The 19,828-nt window shown below is 42.5% G+C and overlaps 1 protein-coding gene across 2 annotated transcripts in view; it reads left to right on the top strand.

Moving 5' to 3' along the window:
- Nucleotides 1-19,828, top strand: part of KCNAB1 (potassium voltage-gated channel subfamily A regulatory beta subunit 1) — a 207,627-nt gene that overhangs the window by 29,870 nt on the left and 157,929 nt on the right. Inside the window, exon 1 of one of the 2 annotated variants that reach the window (XM_083613477.1) lies at nt 12,690-14,317. The exons of the other annotated variant lie outside the window; for it this stretch is intronic. Coding sequence (XP_083469603.1) covers nt 14,097-14,317 — 221 coding nt within the window. The 5' untranslated portion in view covers nt 12,690-14,096. Of the gene's footprint in view, nt 1-12,689; nt 14,318-19,828 lie in introns of those variants that run through there. 2 annotated transcript variants of the gene reach the window in all.

The raw sequence follows: 19,828 nt of genomic DNA, 5'->3' as shown, positions 1-19,828 counted from the left end.
CTAGATTGAAGGAGTTGCAGATCTTGCACCATGGTCATCTCAAGAGAGTCTCTCCCTGCTGCTTGAGTCTAGAGCAGCCAGCCATGTTCCTCACCCTCTAGGTTGCTACCTTTCCAACCAGCAGCCAAGATGGTCCTCTCCTTTGTTCTCCTTCTTCTTCTTCCCAACACACCCTGCATAACACAGCCCATTCCCTTCAGCCCCAGCTCTTCCAAGCCTGGTGCAAAAAGCTCAAAATCTTCCTGTGACATCGAGACTTCCGGTTGGCGCCAGCGCTAATGGCCGCCTCTCGCTGAGCTTCGCTCAGGGAGGCTCTTCACGGGTTCGGGTCCGACCGCTACGGCGAAGCGGGGACCCCTAAAATCTCAGGCGCAGAAGCCTGAGAGCAAGGAGGCTCGGTGGGCACCTAAAGCGCCCCTCTTTATCGCAAGGGAGCCTTTTTAAAGGCTCCGGAGTGGCAGCGGGGGAGCGCTGGGCTGAGAGCCGCTACCCAGCCCGTGAAGTGAAGCCGCGTCGCCATTGACGGAGAGCGCCGACTTCTTCCTGACATTTGGATTACAAATTGGACTACCGTGAGTAAGATTGAGCAACAAATTTACAAGGAAATAATCGTAAATTGGCTGAAAGCGGAGAAGGTTTAAAATAAGGAAGTCTGCCTTCTCCGGACTGCATGTAAATAAAGCATCGAAATAGGAAGCTGCAATTGTCAGAAAGGCTTTAAAAGTGAAGGACCCAGGCATCGGACCCAGCTCCCCCCTTAGCAAGCAGGGGCAGGGGGGGAAGACTTATGAACTGTTTTGCCTGCACGAGAGAGGCTTGGAAGGGAAAGTTCTGCCGCTTTAAACCCTTGGGGAGGACTGCCTGGGAGTGAGCTACCGGGACTGAGAGCTGTCATTTGAGACTTGCTACAAAGTAGGTGTTCTGCTGGATTACAACTAAAGACTTGATTTGACAGAAGTTTGGAATTTTGGAAAGATACTTTGGAAAGATACAACTTGGCTACTTAGAAGAATATAGGACATTTGGTTGCTACCTTTGTTTGCTTGGGGAGGGAACTTTGTTACTTTGCACTGGAAATTTTGAACTGCTCCATCTAGAGGCTAAAGGGAAATAACTACTACTATTTACTGTAAGAAACAGACTTGTGGAATTTTCCACCTGAAAGTGATTCCCGTGGGAAAGACCTTGGGATATGAGTGGCCCAATAGAGGAGAGAACAACAAGGGCCAAAAGCAAAGCTGAACAAAAAAGAAGAGGCTCAATTGTACCACCTGCAGCTCCTTCCATGGATACAGTAACAATAACCAAAGCATTAGTCAAAATAAATGAAACCCTAGAAGTGCTAACAAAGCAGAGCACTGAAAACTCCAAACAGCTGAATCAATTGTCAACAAAATTGGATTTGAATACAGAGACTATAAATAAATTAGTTCAAGAGAATGAGATAACTAGAAAGATTGCAGAGGAGGCAAAAGTTTCGGCAGAGGAAGCAAAACTTTCTGCAGGAAATACACAGGAACAGATAGTACCAGTCTGTAAAAAGCTGGAAGAACATGAGGCTGCTCTGTCTCTACTGGAACTACAGAGAAAAAATAAAAATTTAAGACTGAGATTGATTCCAGAAAATGAAAAGGACAACTTGATAGAATATTTGACAAAAGAATTTCTGGAATTTTGGCAGGACAGCTTGAAAGAGGAGGAATTTAAGATAACAACTGCTTTCAGACTGGGAAGGAGACAGAACAGAAAGAGCCCAAGAGATTGCCTTATAACTCTGAGATCTCAGGAGGAGAGAGATAAGATATTGAATCTGCATTTCCATACAGCCCTTGAAATTGGAGACTCACGTGTGCAGATTTTTAAAGACATTCCTAAAAATATTTTGGAAGCGAGGACCCACTATAAGGATTTGGTCACCCTATTGAGAAAGAACAACATACTATTTAGATGGGAGTTCCCACAAGGTCTGTCGTTTAACTACAAAGGAAAGAAAATTAAGATAAAAACAGTGCAAGACAAAGAACAGTTCCTGACAAGAAACGAGGAGGACCTTCTTAAGGAAACGGCGGAACCTACGGACCTAGAAAACCTACCAGACATTTCGAATTTATCTTTTGGAGCTAGAAAATCAACAGAAGATCTCCTTGGAGCCGTTGGAGGGGCAACTGAATAAATAACAAGATGTCTTTGAAATTCTTAAGTTGGAATTGTAATGGCTTAAACCTTCCTAGAAAGAGACGAGAAGTCTTCCACATTTTGAAAAAAGAACAATTGGACTTGATTTGTTTACAGGAAACCCATGTGACTAGGTTACATCGAAAATTACTTATCAACAAAAGATTAGGACAAGAATTTATCTCATCGGATAAAGTGAAGAAAAGAGGAGTGGTGATTTATGCAAAGGAGAAGTTGGCCCCGAAATTAATATTCAAAGATGAACAAGGAAGGTATATAGCAATTGAAATTCGAATACAAGGAGAAAAATTATTGATAATAGGAGTCTATGCACCAAACGAAGGGAAGTCGGAATTTTTTAAGAAATTGCATGAGACATTAACAGACTTTCTGGATTACAATGTAATTTTAATGGGAGATATGAATGGAGTGGTCTCTACAAATATGGACAAAGCACAAAAACAGGTGATCTCCAAGGACGGGAGATTACCTAAGACATTTTTTGAAATGACTGACAATATAAATCTGATTGACATTTGGAGAACAAGGAACCCTCTAGAGAGAGAGGGAACCTTCTTCTCTGAAGCAAAAATGACATGGACAAGAATTGACCAAATATGGATAACTAGTGGGATGGCATCAAAGGTCAAGAAAGTGGAAATCTGCCCAAAGACTTGCTCCGACCATAACGCTGTAAAGATGGAAATGAACTCAACAACAGCTGGTTCCTTTAGATGGAGGATGAATGACTCCCTATTTAGAGATGAAGAGGTATATAAAAAGGCCCAGAAGGCAGTTAAAGACTACTTTGAGATAAATCTGAGAACAGAAGTGGAAAAAAGAGTGGTTTGGGACGCAAGTAAAGCTGTCATGAGAGGATTTTTAATACAACAGAATGCCGTAAAAAGGAAGAGACAGAATGAGAGAAAGGACAAGATCATGGATAAGATAAAAGAAGGAGAAAAAAGACTGAGATCTAAACCAAAGTCTCATGAAATCCTGAGGGAAATCAAGTTTTATCAGAGACAATATATGGAATTGATGAATCAAGAGATTGAATGGAAAATAAAACAAATGAGACAAAAGACATTCGAATCGGCAGACAAATGTGGGAAACTTTTGGCATGGCAGCTGAAGAAGAGACAAAAGCAGAATACGGTTACCAACTTAGAAGTTGAAGGAAAAAACATTTATAAACCTAATGAGATTAGAAACTGTTTTCAGAGCTATTTCAGGAGACTTTATGCACAAGGGCCAGTGAACGACAAAGAAATTGAAGAATTTCTTAAAAAATATGGATTACAAAAAATTTCGGAACAAGACAAAGTGATTTTGAATCAGAAGATAACTGATCAAGAAATTGAGGGAGCCATTCAAAATATGCAATTGGGAAAATCTCCAGGACCGGATGGACTGACCTCCAGATACTACAAAGCTTTGAAAGAATGGCTTATGCAACCGTTGAAGGAGGTCTGTAACGAAATTTTGGAGGGGAAAAAGGCACCTGATTCGTGGAAAGAAGCATATATTACGCTTATACCAAAGACAGAGACGGAGAAGAACCAGGTCAAGAACTACCGCCCTATATCATTACTCAATGTGGATTACAAAATTTTTGCAGATATCTTGGCAAAAAGACTGAAAAGAGTTTTGGTGGGGGAGATTCATAAAGACCAAGCGGGCTTTCTTCCAGGAAGACATTTGTCAGATAATGTGAGAAATATAATAGACATTATGGAGTTATTGGAAGTTAATATTAATACCAAGGCAGTATTAATATTTGTGGATGCGGAGAAAGCCTTTGACAACATTTCTTGGAGTTTTATGAAAAAGAATCTCCAAGGGATGGGGGTAGGCCAAGGTTTTGAAAATGGTATAAGTGCAATTTATTCTGAGCAAAAAGCAAAACTGATTGTAAATAATGTGGTCACTGAAGAATTTGCTATTGAAAAAGGGACACGACAGGGATGCCCAATATCCCCACTACTTTTCATATCTGTCCTGGAGGTTCTATTAAATATGATTAGAGAGGACCAGCTGGTTAAAGGGATTCAGGTCGGAGCTAAACAGTACAAACTGAGAGCATTTGCAGATGACTTAGTTTTAACCTTACAAGAGCCAGACACTAGTACGAAAAGAGTTCTAGAACTAATACAAGTATTTGGTCAAGTAGCAGGTTTTAAGTTGAACAAACAGAAAACGAAAGTACTGGACAAAAATCTAACAGCTGTTGAAAGGGAAAAGTTCCAGAGTGAAACTGGTTTAATAATAGCAAAGAAGGTGAAATACCTGGGGATTAATTTGACATCTAAGAATGTGAATCTTTTTAAAGATAACTATGAGAAATGCTGGACAGAAATTAAGAAAGACCTAGAAGTATGGTCAAATTTGAGACTTTCCTTGTTAGGCCGTATTGCTGTTATTAAGATGAATGTCTTGCCTAGAATGTTGTTTTTGTTTCAAACATTGCAGATTTTAGACAAAATGGATTGTTTCAAGAAGTGGCAAAAAGACATATCTAGATTTGTCTGGCAGGGCAAAAAGCCCAGAATAAAGTTTAAGATATTAACTGATGCAAAAGAAAGAGGGGGGTTTGCCCTGCCGGACTTAAAGCTGTACTATGAATCAGCGGCGTTTTGCTGGCTGAAAAGTTGGCTGCTTCTTGAAGACACAGACACTTTGGATTTGGAAGGGTTTAACAACAGATTTGGTTGGCATGCATACATATGGTATGACAAGGTAAAAATCCATCAAGGTTTTAAGAACCATATTGTTAGGAAAGCATTGTATAAGGTTTGGACTCGATACAAAGATTTGCTGGAAAACAAAACCCCCAGGTGGTTGTCACCAATGGAAGCTAAGGAAGTGAAAAAACTTAATATAGAATCTAAATGGCCAAAGTATTGGGAAATTATAGAACATGAGGAGGGGAAAGTGAGATTACAGAGTTATGAGAAGTTGAAGTCTAAAGTAAGAGACTGGCTACATTACCACCAGATAAATGAAGTTTTTAAACAGGACAGGAAAATTGGCTTCCAGGTGGAGAGGTCAAAATTAGAAACAGAGCTTTTGGAACCCAATACTAAGAATTTGTCAAGAATGTATAACTTGCTGCTGAAATGGAATACACAGGATGAGATGGTTAAATCAGCTATGATTAAATGGGCACAAGACATTGGCCATGACATTATGCTTGCTGACTGGGAACGGTTATGGACTACCGGTATAAAGTTTACGGCATGTAATGCCTTAAGAGAGAACATCATGAAAATGATCTATAGGTGGTACATGACCCCAGTCAAGCTAGCAAAAATTTATCACATGCCCGATAATAAATGTTGGAAATGTAAGGAAACTGAAGGTACTTTCTACCACCTTTGGTGGACGTGCCCAAGGATCAAGGTTTTCTGGGAAATGATTTATAATGAAATGAAAAAGGTGCTTAAATGCACGTTCGTGAAGAAACCAGAAGCCTTCCTCCTGGGTATGGTAGGCCAATTGGTGTCAAGGAAAGACAGGACGTTTTTTATGTACGCTACAACAGCAGCAAGAGTATTATTAGCAAAGTATTGGAAGACACAAGAACTACCCACATTGGAAGAATGGCAGACTAAGGTAATAGACTATATGGGACTGGCTGAGATGACCGGCAGAATCCGCGACCAAGGGAAAGAGACGGTGGAAGAAGATTGGAAGAAGTTTAAAATCTATCTTAAGAACTGTTGTAAAATTAATGATTGCTAAAATGTTTTGGGTAATGCAAAACAGAATTGCAGCGACTAGCAATTGGATATGAGAAATAAGATCTAAAGAAAGTCTTATATGGAAATTAGGGGATGCTGAAAAGATTGATAACAGGGATGCAGAAAGGGGAGGTATGGGGAAGTCGCCGAAAGAAAGTTAAGGAAAAAATGTTAAGAAAGTATACGTGTTTATATGTTGGTTTGTTTATGTATTGTCTTGTATTGTCTTTTATTATGTGTTTAAAACCTAATAAAAATTTTATAAAAAAAAAAAAAAAAATCTTCCTGTGACATCACACCCAGTTACCCTGGCAACCTTTTCCTGATCTCCTCTCTCTGTCCACTTTGCTGAGCAGCATGAAAGGACAATTCCTTTGCATTGTCAAGGGCCCTTAATGGACTAGTCCAGCCAACTCCCCATTTATGCGGGGGTTACGTTGCAAAGCACCATCCATTTAAGTGAAATTGTGTACCGGTATATTGGGAACACCATTGAAAAAGCCTGCAAACACCCTCTAAACCTCTGGAAACCCTTGAAAAACCCTTTATATAAACTCTAAAAACCCACCCAACTCCATCACAATTACTCCCTCTAAACCCTTGTTCAAACTTCAACTCTACACAGGTCTCAAAGGTCGGTGCAAAGACTCCTGGGATTGCCCTTGCAAAGCCTTGTGGGATTTCTAGACACTATTTCTGCACTATTTTTGCCATTCCCCCCCCCTTTCTGTGTCACTTTTGTGTTTGCGGCGATGCAAACCAGAAAGTCCTCAGCACCTTGTATCTCCCCTTCATATCCCAAATATCTAAATACTACTGTTTATTAATTTCTACTATTCACTAATAGACTCTGGTACCTCAAATCTATAACAATACGGTGTCTTTTCAGTTTAGAAAATTGTGTGTGACTCTAGCCTTCCTTAGCTCTATGGCTGAGGCATACCTACAGGAAAGATGGACTCTGGGGTTCTAATCAGGAAAGTGGTTTAAGGAATTATCCACCCTCTGCATCCTCGGCTCTAAAGGGAAAATGATGTTTCCATCTGGCACCATGGACCACTTGTGCTGTGACTGTTCAAATTAGCCTTGCATCTGGATTTTCCACTGCCTCCTCTCTTCTTTTCAACTCTGCGCCTTACTGTCTTCAGTGCGATAAGCAAAGCATCATGCATAACAAAAGATACATAATTGTAGCAGTTGCAGGACGGAGAAATGGAACGAAGAACACAGGGGGATATATATAGTTACGGAACTTACAGATGCAGATTTCTGCATTTGCTATTTAATGCATAAGTGGCTTTTTATATAATGAATGACGTGTAAATGCCTTTGTGCCCAATGTCAGGGTGGGGGGCGCAGAGGCAGCTTTGGGGGTCCGTAGGCAAAAAAGGTAAAAGAAGAATTTTTAAAAGTCTTAAGATGAAGCTGGACACCTGAATCTCCAGCTGGGGACAAGCTCTTTGTGTCTTCAGCAATTTGCTTTGACATCTTGCTTTGTTTTTAACACATAGTGCTTGTTATCCCAGATCTTTGGCGCTGTGGTTTTGCACCCTGATAGTAATAACATTTATTATTAATATTATTTTATTTATACCCCACCCATCTGGCTGGATTTCCCCAGCTACTCTGGGCAGCGTACAGATGCACTTCTCATTGCAGAAGTTACTCAAAAGTAGACCTATGACATAGTCCTTCTAGGACACTGTTACCTGCACTGTAGGAAACATTGATGCCAAATTTCAGATGCTTGCTGTTTCAGCACTTGATAGGGTGTTGTTTGGGGTGGAGTTATTGGCTGTTGGTTTTTTGTATCTCTTTTTTTAGATCTTCTTGTTATTTACGTGGAAATTGTTCAGTTTGGTTGCATATTTTTTACGTTTTATTTATTGTTCATGACTACTTTTGTTATGTTGTAGTTATGAATTTTTTTCTTGTTGTAAGCCACCTCTGAGTGTGGTTTGAACTGTGGAAAGACAGCATACAGATATAATTTTTTACATTTTTCTTTCTGGTACAGAAAATATCCCATGGTCTCTTGATTTTTGCTATTGAGGGCTGTGTGTGTGTTTCGTTCCAACTAGCATGTGTTTAGGGAAGATTTTTCCAACAACAAATGGCCCATTGGTGGAAATTTAAAGGCTCAGAGTTTTTTTTAATTGAAAACAAAAGAAAGAAAAGCTTGAGACAATAAATATCCCAAGAAATACATTGATTTTTGCCCCTGCAATGCTTATGTGTCCGAGGCATTGTTAAGAACATACTGGGAGAAACATTCTCCATAGCATTTTTCGAACAAAAAATGATCCACCGAAGCAGACTTCTCCCGACTCCACACCCTCGGTTTAGTTGAGGGACATTTTACTACTACTTCAAATATATATTGGAATATAGCTTGGGGTCGTAAAACATTCCAAAAAGGAAAAATTTAGATGGCCACATTCAGGTCTTCGATTTTATCATTTTTTTCCAATTGAGTTCTCCAAGTTTCTGCAGAAATGTGTTGTTGTTGTTAAAAATCATGAAAATTCATCAAAATTTTCCTTCAGATTTTTCCTAATAAACATATTTTTAAATGTAGCTTTGACTAACCTACCTCACTGGGTTGTTGTGAGAATTAAATGGGGAGCGTAAACCTTATATCTTATATGCCACCTCGAGCTCCTTGGAGGAAAAGGCAGGTTATAAATGCAATATGTAAGTAAAATAAATAAATAATACGCACATTTTTGTAAGTAATGCTCCACAATGTAATGCATTTTTGTATGTTATTTTTTTTACTAATAGATTCAATTCCACCCACATTTTCCCCCAATATATGCATTTATTGCTTATTATTTGGTTTGGAGACCTGTACCACAAAACTTGGAGACGAGCGAATGTTGAAGGACAGATGGGTTTTTTTGCTTTGCATTTTGATTCAAGGAGTGTGACTTAGGAGTTCATCATTCAAATGGAAACAAAACTGAATTTGTCCTCCATTCCTGGGGAAGGACAAGGAGCCGTGAGGGTTGGCAGCCAAGGATTCCTATTTATCTTAAGATGTTCTTACTCTGGTGAACTTGACTAACAGTTGTTTTTTTCATGTGAGAAGTTTGTGAGCCTGTTTGAGGAAGAGGGATTAAAGCCGTTTATTTGTAGCAATGGATTTTGCCTTGCTTTAAAAGTATGCACATATGTTGGTGAAAACTCTAACTTATGCAATGGCTGTGGCGCCTGCTATCTCTCAGTTGCAGGGTGTATTATATAGATGCTGTCCATGTTTCATACTCAATAAACTCATTTTGTCTTTAAGAAGAGTGCACTGTTACTGCTTCAGTCTTGGAGCATGTCTGGTCTCAAACCAGGGGTAGGCAAACTAAGGCCCGTGGGCCAGATCCGGCCCAATTGCCTTCTAAATCCAGCCCGCAGACAGTCCGGGAATCAGCGTGTTTTTACATGAGTAGAATGTGTCCTTTTACTTAAAATGCATCTCTGGGTTATTTGTGGGGCATAGGAATTTGTTCATCCCCACCCTACCCCCAGATATAGTCTGACCCTCCAGGTCTGAGGGACAGTGGGCCGGCCTACTGCTGAAAAAGTTTGCTGACCCCTGTCTCAAACCAGATTCTGTTGCAATAGACTTCTGAATACAGGGCATTGCAGATGCAAGTATCCTTTGTGCTTCTAAAAATGGAATGCCAGTGTGCCGTAACTCTAGCAGTGACATTTTAAGAAGATGCTAGGATATTTAGCAGCGTAATATCTGAGCCAGTCCCTTTGGTTTGCTGATTACTCTACACAAGTGCAGCTAAAAAGCACAGAAATTGGCATTGGGTATGTCTTCTTCTTCTTAATTTTTTCAAAAAGGGAGCTTCTGGTGCTTAAGGCTATGACAGCGTGTGAGCAGTGTCTGATGAAATTTTCGAGGCCAGAGTAGCATATTCATTTTTGGGAGAAACAAGATAAATTATATGAAATGCAAATCTGATTGTAATAGACACAGGCTGCATTTTTTCCTTCTTCTTCCCCTGGCATGTAAAGTGGCATTCAACTAATTTTACTCAGAGTAGACCCATTGAAATTAATGGTTATGGGTAAGTTCAATTCATTAATTTTGGTGGGTCATCTCTGAGTAAAATTTAGTTGGATGCCACCCTGACTCCACCTCCCCCCCAGCTTCAAAAAATGCCACTAGATCTTGCTCACATGCTGCCATGGGCTTAAGGACTATAAACTTTCAGGGAGAAAGTTGACGTAGCATTTTTATATATTTTTCAAAACACCACAGGACACACACCGATTTCAGTAACTTTGAAATGGTGGGAGCTGCTTCTTCTTGCACTCCAGACTGGCTAGGGGCCTCTACAGATATCCCAATTATTGTGCATTCATCTTGATTTGTGTTCCTGATGGTATCAGGGCAGATATATATATACCGTACTCCTTCTTTCAATATTCTTTGAGCCTGCAAACCTTTCGAGGTGGTGATAGGAAGAACTATACTGCTTTGCTTCCTTTCATTGCACTCCCCATACTTTCCTGTTGAAATGGTCTAACCTTTCATGCTGCAAATGTTCCGGGGTGTTTACTTTCCGTCTCGCTTGTGTTGCACTTTACTACAAGAGTGCCCCTCTAGATGGCAATCTAGTAGTATCATTTAGGAAGCATCGCAGAGCAACTGTAATAAAGTAAAACGAAGTGTGAACTGCCCACTATAAATCCACATCTAATGTACTATTCATGTGGCAATGACATGTTGCAGAATACACCTTTCCACCCTCCAAAAAATAAAAAAAATCACCCATCTGGAGGTGCCTTTCTAGTTTTTTGTTCCTCCCAGGGCTTGTCAGCACTCCCTTCCATGGTCTTCTGATTTTTCAGCAGTCAACTACCCCACTTACACTTACCTAGCTAGGCTGGTGGGTTTTTTCAAGATTTTCAAGCATTGCCAATTGACTGATGGTAGCAAAGGCCTTCGGCTGACTGGTCATTTCATGTATTTGAGTATAGTGTCACAGTCACAAATCCTTATTCTGAACACTTCGCTGTGGCCAAAAATGTCCTGTCAGCTTTGAGATATTTTAGATACAGCCTATTTTAAATGCAGAGTGTCTTAGAAAGTCTTGGTTATGCTCACCACACACACACATACACACTTAAAAAACCACACCCCAAACCCCCTTTTCATTTGCATTTTAGGAGTGTCTAAATTTCTGACAAAGAACACTGGTGAAGGGCAACTTCTCCCTTATTTTGGGTACTTCAGCTTGTGATGAAACCAAGGTGGAGTCTAGAGACATATTTAAAAAGTTGTGAAAATGCTTTCTTAAAAAACGTTTTGAAAGATATATTGAATTTGCCATAGCTCACCACCGCCAGCTAGTGTCACATTTCTATAATGTAATTTACAACACAGTTAAAATGTTTTATTTGCAGCTATATAGCTGAGTCCCAAGTCAAGGCTTGCTTTGCTCCAGGCCCCTGAGGGAATGCATTTTTTTGATACACAAATTCAAGCAAATTGGAGACTAGGTTCCTAGAGGGCAACAGAGTTGTTGACACTGTTCTTTGGAATAAAGAGCACAACTGTCCCATCCCTGCAGAACATCTCAGGGATGCCGGAGTCCAGAGTTGGCTGTAAGATAAACATAAAGTGACCGACAAATTCAAGAAATAATAAAATAATAATAATAAAAACCTTGCCACGCCAACTTCAGCAATTGTTTCAGGAACTGTTTCTCTGCCATTGAACATCTTAACATGTGATAGGAGAACCAAGCCTGAATGTGCAAGAGAATTTCAAGCTATGTGTCCAAGCACCATACAGGTGGCAACCTTTTAACATGTGTTTGATTGGCGCATGACTATCAATGTGCATGCTGTTTTTGGCCCTGGAAGGTGGTGGAGTGAGACGGGGGTGGAACAGGATGGGAAGGACTTAGGTGCATTTCAACAACATGCAAGATGACCTGGAACACAACTGGCATGCCTGTGTGTGTGTGTGGTGGACCACAATGAAAAGACAACACTAATTCAAAAAATTACTATTGTTGTTCTTATTTCATTTATTTCATTTATCGTTCACTTCCCATGAAGCATTCCAAAGCAATTTACAATATAATAACACACACACAACATATACAGCAGCTCTCAACTTACAGACAGGTTACATTGCTTAAAGCCAAAATTGCATAAAGTCAAAACACATTGGATGCAACGGCGGGTGGGATTGCCAAAATTTCTACCACCACCACAACCCGATGCCTGCCCCCTTTTGCCCCCTTTAAAAATATTTGTCAAAGCACACAATACACACAAGTTAAATGCACCTAAGTTATGAGTTACCTGTATAAAAAACAGCTTAAAACAACAGCACATACTGTACCCAAAGCCAATGCAAATCCAAGACAGACACCAATTGGGATAAAGAAGGCTTTAGGAAAACGTACTTAGCAGGCACAGAAAGACAATAGAGGAGGTGCTTGTCTGATGTGCAAGCGGAGGGAGTTGCCAAGAGTAGGTGCCACCACATAGAAGGCCCAGATCCAGCACTGTGCGGAATTATCAGTTAATTAATTCAATTTATTAGTCTTCAAATTACACACACACACACACACACACACACATATAAAAAACAAATTAAACCAATTAAAAGGGGTAATCAAAGTCAAGCAGACGGATTGGCAGCTCAGCTCTTTCCATAAAACAGGCTGCTCTTGCTCCCATTTCACAGGCAGAGACTGCGGCCCAAGGGCCACAATGAACCTCCAACTCATTAGGACTGAAGCTTCTGTACACATGGCTTCTCTCTGCCTTTGACCAGCTACTGACATGTGCAGGATCAGACCTTTTTACACATAACAGCAGGCGTTTGGGGACGTGGGATTTTATTCCCTTTGGTGGGGAGCAGATGTTGTGGCCTTCTAAAAGTGTCCCCCTAAGCATTGGGGGTGGGGGTGGGCGGGTATCTAAGCACCAGCAATCCAGCGCATGACGGGTGTCTGAACGCTTTCGCCTGCACTCGCACCGCCCTGCGCCTCGGCACGCATCCGTCCCTTTGTCCCAGTCCTTGGGGATAATCTGATTTTGCAGCGAGTTGTGTGACGGGGATCAAAGGGCGTGCCACAGGGTATCTATTTTAGCCGGGGACCTGTTTTGTGAGGAGAGGAGATTAACCCCTGGCCCTCCTGGCAAGGGACGGATTGCGAAGGCAGAGGGGGCTTTAAGCATGTCAGATGAGAGGGATTAAGGAGTTAATTCGGCAGCGTGCCCTGGAATAGTAATTCCTTTCCCCTCCCAACATACTTCGAGACGCTACAGCATGCTGGAGCATCGCTGGGCGCAGTCAGCGTGATTGTGGGGGGCGGGGGGATACCTCCTCTCCGTTCAGCTGCTCTGCCAGTTATCCCGGCAGCCCGACCCATTGCAAGTGCCTGGCTTGCTGCTGCACACAAAGGGAGCCAGCCAGCCACCCTCTCCCGCTTTCTGCCAGCTTCTTAAAGGGAGCGCTGCATGCTCAGCCTCACAGCTGCAGCGCCGGGTTCATCCAGTGCAGCTTCACCTCGCTGTCAGGGGGTGGGGGGGAAATAAGACAAGGGAATCCCGAGGAGGCTTTTTTGCAGGAACCGACCAAGGTTCAGATGGATATCCTGGGTCTGCGGAGACCTGCCCCGTGATCCGGTGCTCCTTGGTGGCTCCTGAGCTTTGCGCCTTCAGCGTTTCCATGGTCCACCGGGTGTTGCAGACGCATCTTTGCAGTACGCGCCTGCATTGATTTCGATCCAGCAAGCGGAGTCAAGCCAGCATTGAAGCAGCCCCCATGCTGCTGCTTGGGGTTTGCGGTGAAGACGATGCAGGCTCGAGGTTTCTGAAAGCCACAGAGCAAATGGAGGGGGCGATTTAAGAGCCGGGTCCAAGCGGGGAGAAGGAATCCTTGCAAAGTGTGGAGGATCGATCAAGACGCGCGGCGTTGTCAGTTCGTTTGGTGTTTCTGGCTTTCTAGCAAGTTCAGCACTCGCGAAGGGGACAGCGCCTCGGGTCGCCTCCGTCCTGCAGCAGAGCCCTGAGTTGGAGAGCGCCCCTCTGAAGTCTCCTGCAGCTGCATTGTGAGGGACCGGCCCCTTCGGCGCACCGCCGTCGTGCTCTGCCACCCGAAAGGGGTCCTCTCCCTTCTGTCAAGGAGGGCTCAGCGAGAGCGCAATGCAAGTCTCCATCGCGTGCACGGAGCACAACCTCAAGAACCGGAATGGGGAAGACCGACTCATCAGCAAACAGAACACCACCACCCCGAACTCAGTCAATGCAGCCCGGGCGAAATTCCGGACGGTGGCGATTATTGCTCGCAGTCTTGGGACCTTTACCCCTCAGCACCACATTTCCTTAAAAGAGTCCACTGCAAAGCAGACGGGCATGAAATATAGGTATGGGAAAACTCTTTATTCACACTGTTTCAGTGACCTCTCTCACTCCCCACCCCACCCCCCACGTTGCGAGAGATTGTCTGCTAACCAACCAGGAAATCTTTGCATAAACCCCACCAGCAAATTTCTAGAGAAATGGATGCAGCAAGGAAAGTTTGACGCCTTTAGAAAGTCACTCCAGTCCTACCTAGGTTTCAGTCTTTTCTTTTGCAGAGTCCCCTATATTCTGTATTCTAGGTTATCCGGTTTATCTGAATTCTACAGAGTATTCAGGGGAGCAGCATTGCATGGGATGTTTTGCCTTTTGCCTTACTTGCATTTAGGACTTGGAATTAATAGATGACACTCCAAGCTCTGTTTGGGGAAAAGCTTGCCTCTCAAGGCACTTGCTGGTTGATGCAAAACAGCAGCGCCTGTTAAACTAAGTTAGATGGTCTTTGGTGCTCTAATTATCACTCATAGGCCTGTAAGTGACTTGCTGTCTAAGGACAGGGAAGGGTTTGCTTTTTGTGAAATGCAGGCAAAGCAACATGCTTGTCCCTATAAAATATCATCTGTTATCCCAAATCATCTCCTCTGCAAAGTAGAAAGGAGAGAGAACTGAAGACTGTCACAAATGAAACTTTGCAGACTGAAGTTTTGTGTGGTTTTTTTTGTTTTGCTTGGCCAATCAATCAATTGCAATTAATCTCACACATCTTTTTTTTTTAATGCCTCCTTTCCAGCATACGCCATTTGATGTCAGAATGGCTTGTTTTCCAAAAATAAGGGGGAGAGATGGCGGCATTCATAGGCTCTCTTAGGAGCAGAGTTGTGACTTAGTCATTGAACAACCCACGGAGTTTTCTGATGTCATGCAGTGGATAGTGTTGGAGTTGAACCCAAGAGACATGGCTTTAAATTGCCGGATTCATTGGGTGGCTTTGGGAAAGTCACTCAGATAGGACAATCTTATGTGTTGCTTGATCAGGACTAAATCCCACTGTGTCCAGTGGAGTTTACTTCCAAGTAAGTCATGAGTAAGATTGCAGCTGGAGTCTTGCTTAGCAAATAGAGCTAGGGAACTGATCATTATTAGCAGCAACAGGACAGAGATGGCTAACCTTTTTGAGGGGTGAGGGTGGTCTAATTGAGGCAATCACCAAACTTCCAGGATATGCTTGCCAGCAGTGGGTGTGGCCAGCCCATACACTTGCCTGCACGCTTGCAAATTCAAGCATACACACAGGATGCACACTCACACATGTGGGCACACAGACAGGTGCACATGCACACACCTTAACTAATCCATGGAGATCAACTGGGGATGGTTATCATCACTCCCCTCTCCATTCATCAAATGAGCCACCTGGTGACCAGGGAGAGGGCAATTCATCCACTTCAGCACTATGTATATGTTCATTGTCTTTCTTTTTGTCATTGCCCCCCAAATTGCCAAGGGCTGGGTGGGAGAGAAAATTGCTTGGCAGGCAAATAGGAACATAGGAAGTTTCCTTACACCTAGTCAGATTCATTGGTCCATCTAGCTCAGTGTTGGCTACAATGACTGGTAGTGGCTGTCCAGGGTTTCAGAACCCTACCTGGAGATGCTGGTGGTTGAACCAGGGACTATCTCCATGCAAGGCAGATGCTCTACCCTTGAGCTACAGTTTACTCAAAGTTGCCCTCAAAATGGTCATTAGCCACCCTTGCTCTGGAAGAAGGCTCTTGTTGAGTATGATCAAGCTCAAGGTGAAACCACTTTCTTACTCAAAAACATCACACTAGTTAACAAATACTAGTTTAGCAGGCAAATTTTATGATGGAAAGAATGTGCTGCGCCCCTCATGACTGGGAATACTTGTGCTTTCCAGAGGTAGATGATCATTGTCATAGGAAGCAGCCCAGATCTTAGAGAATTATCTTGATGGTCGAGGGTCTGAAGACATACTGGAGCTTGGCAATGGGACATAAGGACAAAGAGCAGTGGTCCCTGTAGTTACAGGTCCTCGTAATTAGTCTAGAGGCTCTGTATTCTGGGTGGGGGGGACATCTACAAGTAGTTTTTGAGTAATCTGGGGGGCACTGTGATGGTTTACACTCATCCAGCTCTTCTACACAATAAGCCATTAGAAGTAGCAATAATCAAGGATGGTAAGGGAGGCAGCAGTCTCCACTACAGAGACTGTTGGTTGAGGGGTGAAGATTTAGTGGAGGCTAAATCTGCACCCATTCATGGTCCAAGAAAAGAGGAACCCCTTGCCTTCCTCCAACACACTCATCAGTTGGCACCCATTCCTTATTTATTTTACTTATTTTAAAAGACAGCTGCTCACATTAGAATATATTAGAGTGGTGTACAGAAAACCAAATTTAAATATAAAATACACAGTACATAAAGGTTAAAATAACACTGCAACACTAGAAGATGATCAGCAGACAGTGATGTTAACAATTCATTCACTAAAGCCTGAAATTAAAAGGCCTTGAGCATGCATCTAAAAGAGAAGGTTGTTGGAGCATGCCTTATCTCAATTGATAATGAATTACACCTCTAAGGGGCCACAACTCTGAAAGCCCTGCTACTAGGAGATGCAAGGCAAATCAAAGGTTCTCTTGGAACCACCTGAAGGTCCTCTGTCATGGAGCGTAGTGGCCAGGCTGGATCATAAGGGGAGATACGGTCTTTCAAGTAGTCTCCCAAGTTGTTTAGGACTTTCTAAACAAGTCACAGCACCTTGCTAGGTGGCATATAGGCAGCCAATGCAGCTGCTTCCTCATATATGTTGAGGATGGCTAGCTCAAGATGGCAACCTCACAGCAGCATGATGCACTAACTGTAGTTTCCAGACCAACGTCAAGGGCAGCTCCACAGAGAATGCATTGCAGTAGCCAGGTACTGAGGGGACCAATGTATGGACCATTGTGGCTAGATTATTCCTGTCTAGGAACGGCTGTAGCTGGCCTACTAGTCAAAGTTGGTAAAAGGCACTCCTAGTCACTGAAGCCACATCAGCCCCTAGTGACCCTTTAGGAGTCAAAGGGAAACATTGGAAGAGCCCTCTCTCTTTTGCAGAGCTCTCTGTCTTCACCTGTCTCTCCTTGCTGAGATTTCTATTTCAGCACCAAAGAACTATCTCTGTATGCTGTTTATTTCATTGATAAATCACTTGTGAGACATCCCAGTGTGATTTACAATAAAACAAAACAGAGATAAAACATATATATACACATCACCTTAATCTTAACAAATAGACAGAAATAAACACTTTGTTGTACAACTGGAGCCTCTTATCGAGTAAAGGGCAGAGTCTTTAAAAATATGTATTGATTCATACCTTATTTGGGATATACTAGGCACATTTTCTAAAGAAATTTGGCAGAGCATGACTAGCCGGGAGAATGGGAGGTTTGCTGAGGTTTGCAAGGGAAAGACAAGGGCAGGAGAGTTGACTGGAAGGCAGAGACTTGTGGTAAAGAGCAAGTTCTTTGTTTTCTCCCCCTCTATCCACCCATCCTCTTATCTTAAGTAGCTTTTGTGTATCTAAATCCTTTACCCATCATTCCACACCTGAACTAATATGAATTAACATACAGGACAGAAGGAGATTCACTTCCTCCAAACTCTGTGTGCACGTTGGACATTGAAAGATACGTTGGAATGTGTGCTGGGTATTCCAACCAGCTGTCTATTATGGGCACTGCTTCAATCTCTGCATGAAATTAGAACTGTTTTCCAATAAATAATCAGAGGGACATAGAACTACGTGGGGAGAGAAAGAGTTTCTTTGTTGTGTTGGTGGGTCTTTGATGGGGTCTTTGTCTCTTTAAGTGCAGAGTGGAGCTGTACATAAAAGGACAGGGGTAGTTGGCAGCCTGATCAGGAGCACATTTTGCCAGTGTATGCACCATACATTTAAATTGCATTTAAAACAAATCCCCACCAAGAACCCTGGGAACTGTCACTTATCTTCACAGAACTACAATTCCCAGCACTCATAACAAACTACAGTTCCCATGATTTTTAAATATGTGCTTTAAATATATTGTTTGTATGCAGCCTTTGCTGCAGGGTTCTCTCAAGTTTGCTTTAGGATGATGCCGATATAATGTGAGAGCTGAGCTTACTTGGGAAATATCCACAGCTTTCTTGTGTAAAGTTTGGGCACTGTAAAGTAGCTGCCCTTTCACTGAATTTGCACACCGCTACTTAGCAAACAGAGGATTTGATCACCTTCTGTGTTTGAATTTTCTTTGGCACGTACAGCACTGCAATAAGTATTACACAATTGGAAGCTTCTCTTATTAAATCTGTAGCCATATGGTAGCATGTGTATAGGGTTGGGTGAATAAAAAGTTACATATCTTTTAATTTCTCTGAAGGCCAGCATCTTTTGAATGCAAATTCACTGATGATAATTCTGCTCCTTGAGCTCTGATGCACTGTGACATAAACTTTGCTTTTTGAAGGTTGTATCTCATTATTCCCTCCTTCCCTCCTTCCTTCCTTCCCTCCCTCCCTCATAATCCCAACCCCTGGGAATACAGCCTTTTATTCATATTTAGAGCAAGTTGACATTGGCTAGCAACTAAGAAGAGAGCCTATATTTTTACAGTGGTACCTTGGGTTACAGACGCTTCAGGTTACAGACTCCGCTAACCCAGAAATAGTACCTTGGGTTAAGAACTTTGCTTCAGGAAGAGAACAGAAATCGTGCTCTGGTGGCGCGGCAACAGCAAGAGGCCCCATTAGCTAAAGTGGTACCTCAGGTTAAGAACAGTTTCATGTTAAGAACGGACCTCTGGAACGAATTAAGTTCGTAACCCGAAGTATCACTGTACAGTTTTTGTTTATCTCCCAAATGGAAAGAGTAACAATAATAGAAGACAAGGATAGGCAATGTGATGTCCTCCAGATGTTGTGGGACAACAGCACCCAGCAGCCCCAGCTAGGATGGCCAATGGAAAGGGATTATGGGAGTTGTAGTTTAACAATAAAACTGGAGGGTACCACGTTGGCTAACCCTGATCTAAACCTCTGTTATTCAGTGTCATTTGAGACCAGTTTATCTTCAAGACCCCTAGCACCCACAACAGCCTACACATATCTTATGGCAGGTGTCCATCAACAAAAGTGGGCACAAGGAACAAGGCCTTTTCTGTGGGGGCCCCCTTTTAAGGAACTCAATTCTGGGAGGAGCCAGGCAAGCCTTGTTGCTGTTGTATTTTATTGATAGTCGTTAATACATTTTAGTGATCGCATACTGCTTTGGGAAATTATTGACCCGAAGAGCAGTTTATTAGCTCAAACATACATATATACATGCATACACTGAAGAGGGCAAAAACTTATTCTCTGCCATCCCATGGTACAGAACTAGTCCTAAGAAGCTTAAGTCACAGAGGGGCAAATAGGGTCCCTTAGGGAAGGGAAGTAGTAGAGCACCCCCAGGTTCCATTCCCAGCGTCTCCAGGTAAGACTGGAAGAGATCTCCATCTGCAACCCTGGAGAGCATTTGCTAATCAGGATAG

Source organism: Podarcis filfolensis, assembly GCF_964270895.1.
Source record: "Podarcis filfolensis genome assembly, chromosome: 5".
Taxonomy (NCBI): domain Eukaryota; kingdom Metazoa; phylum Chordata; class Lepidosauria; order Squamata; family Lacertidae; genus Podarcis; species Podarcis filfolensis.
Note: the sequence above shows the minus strand (reverse complement) of the source record. Positions and strands in the feature narration are given on the sequence as shown.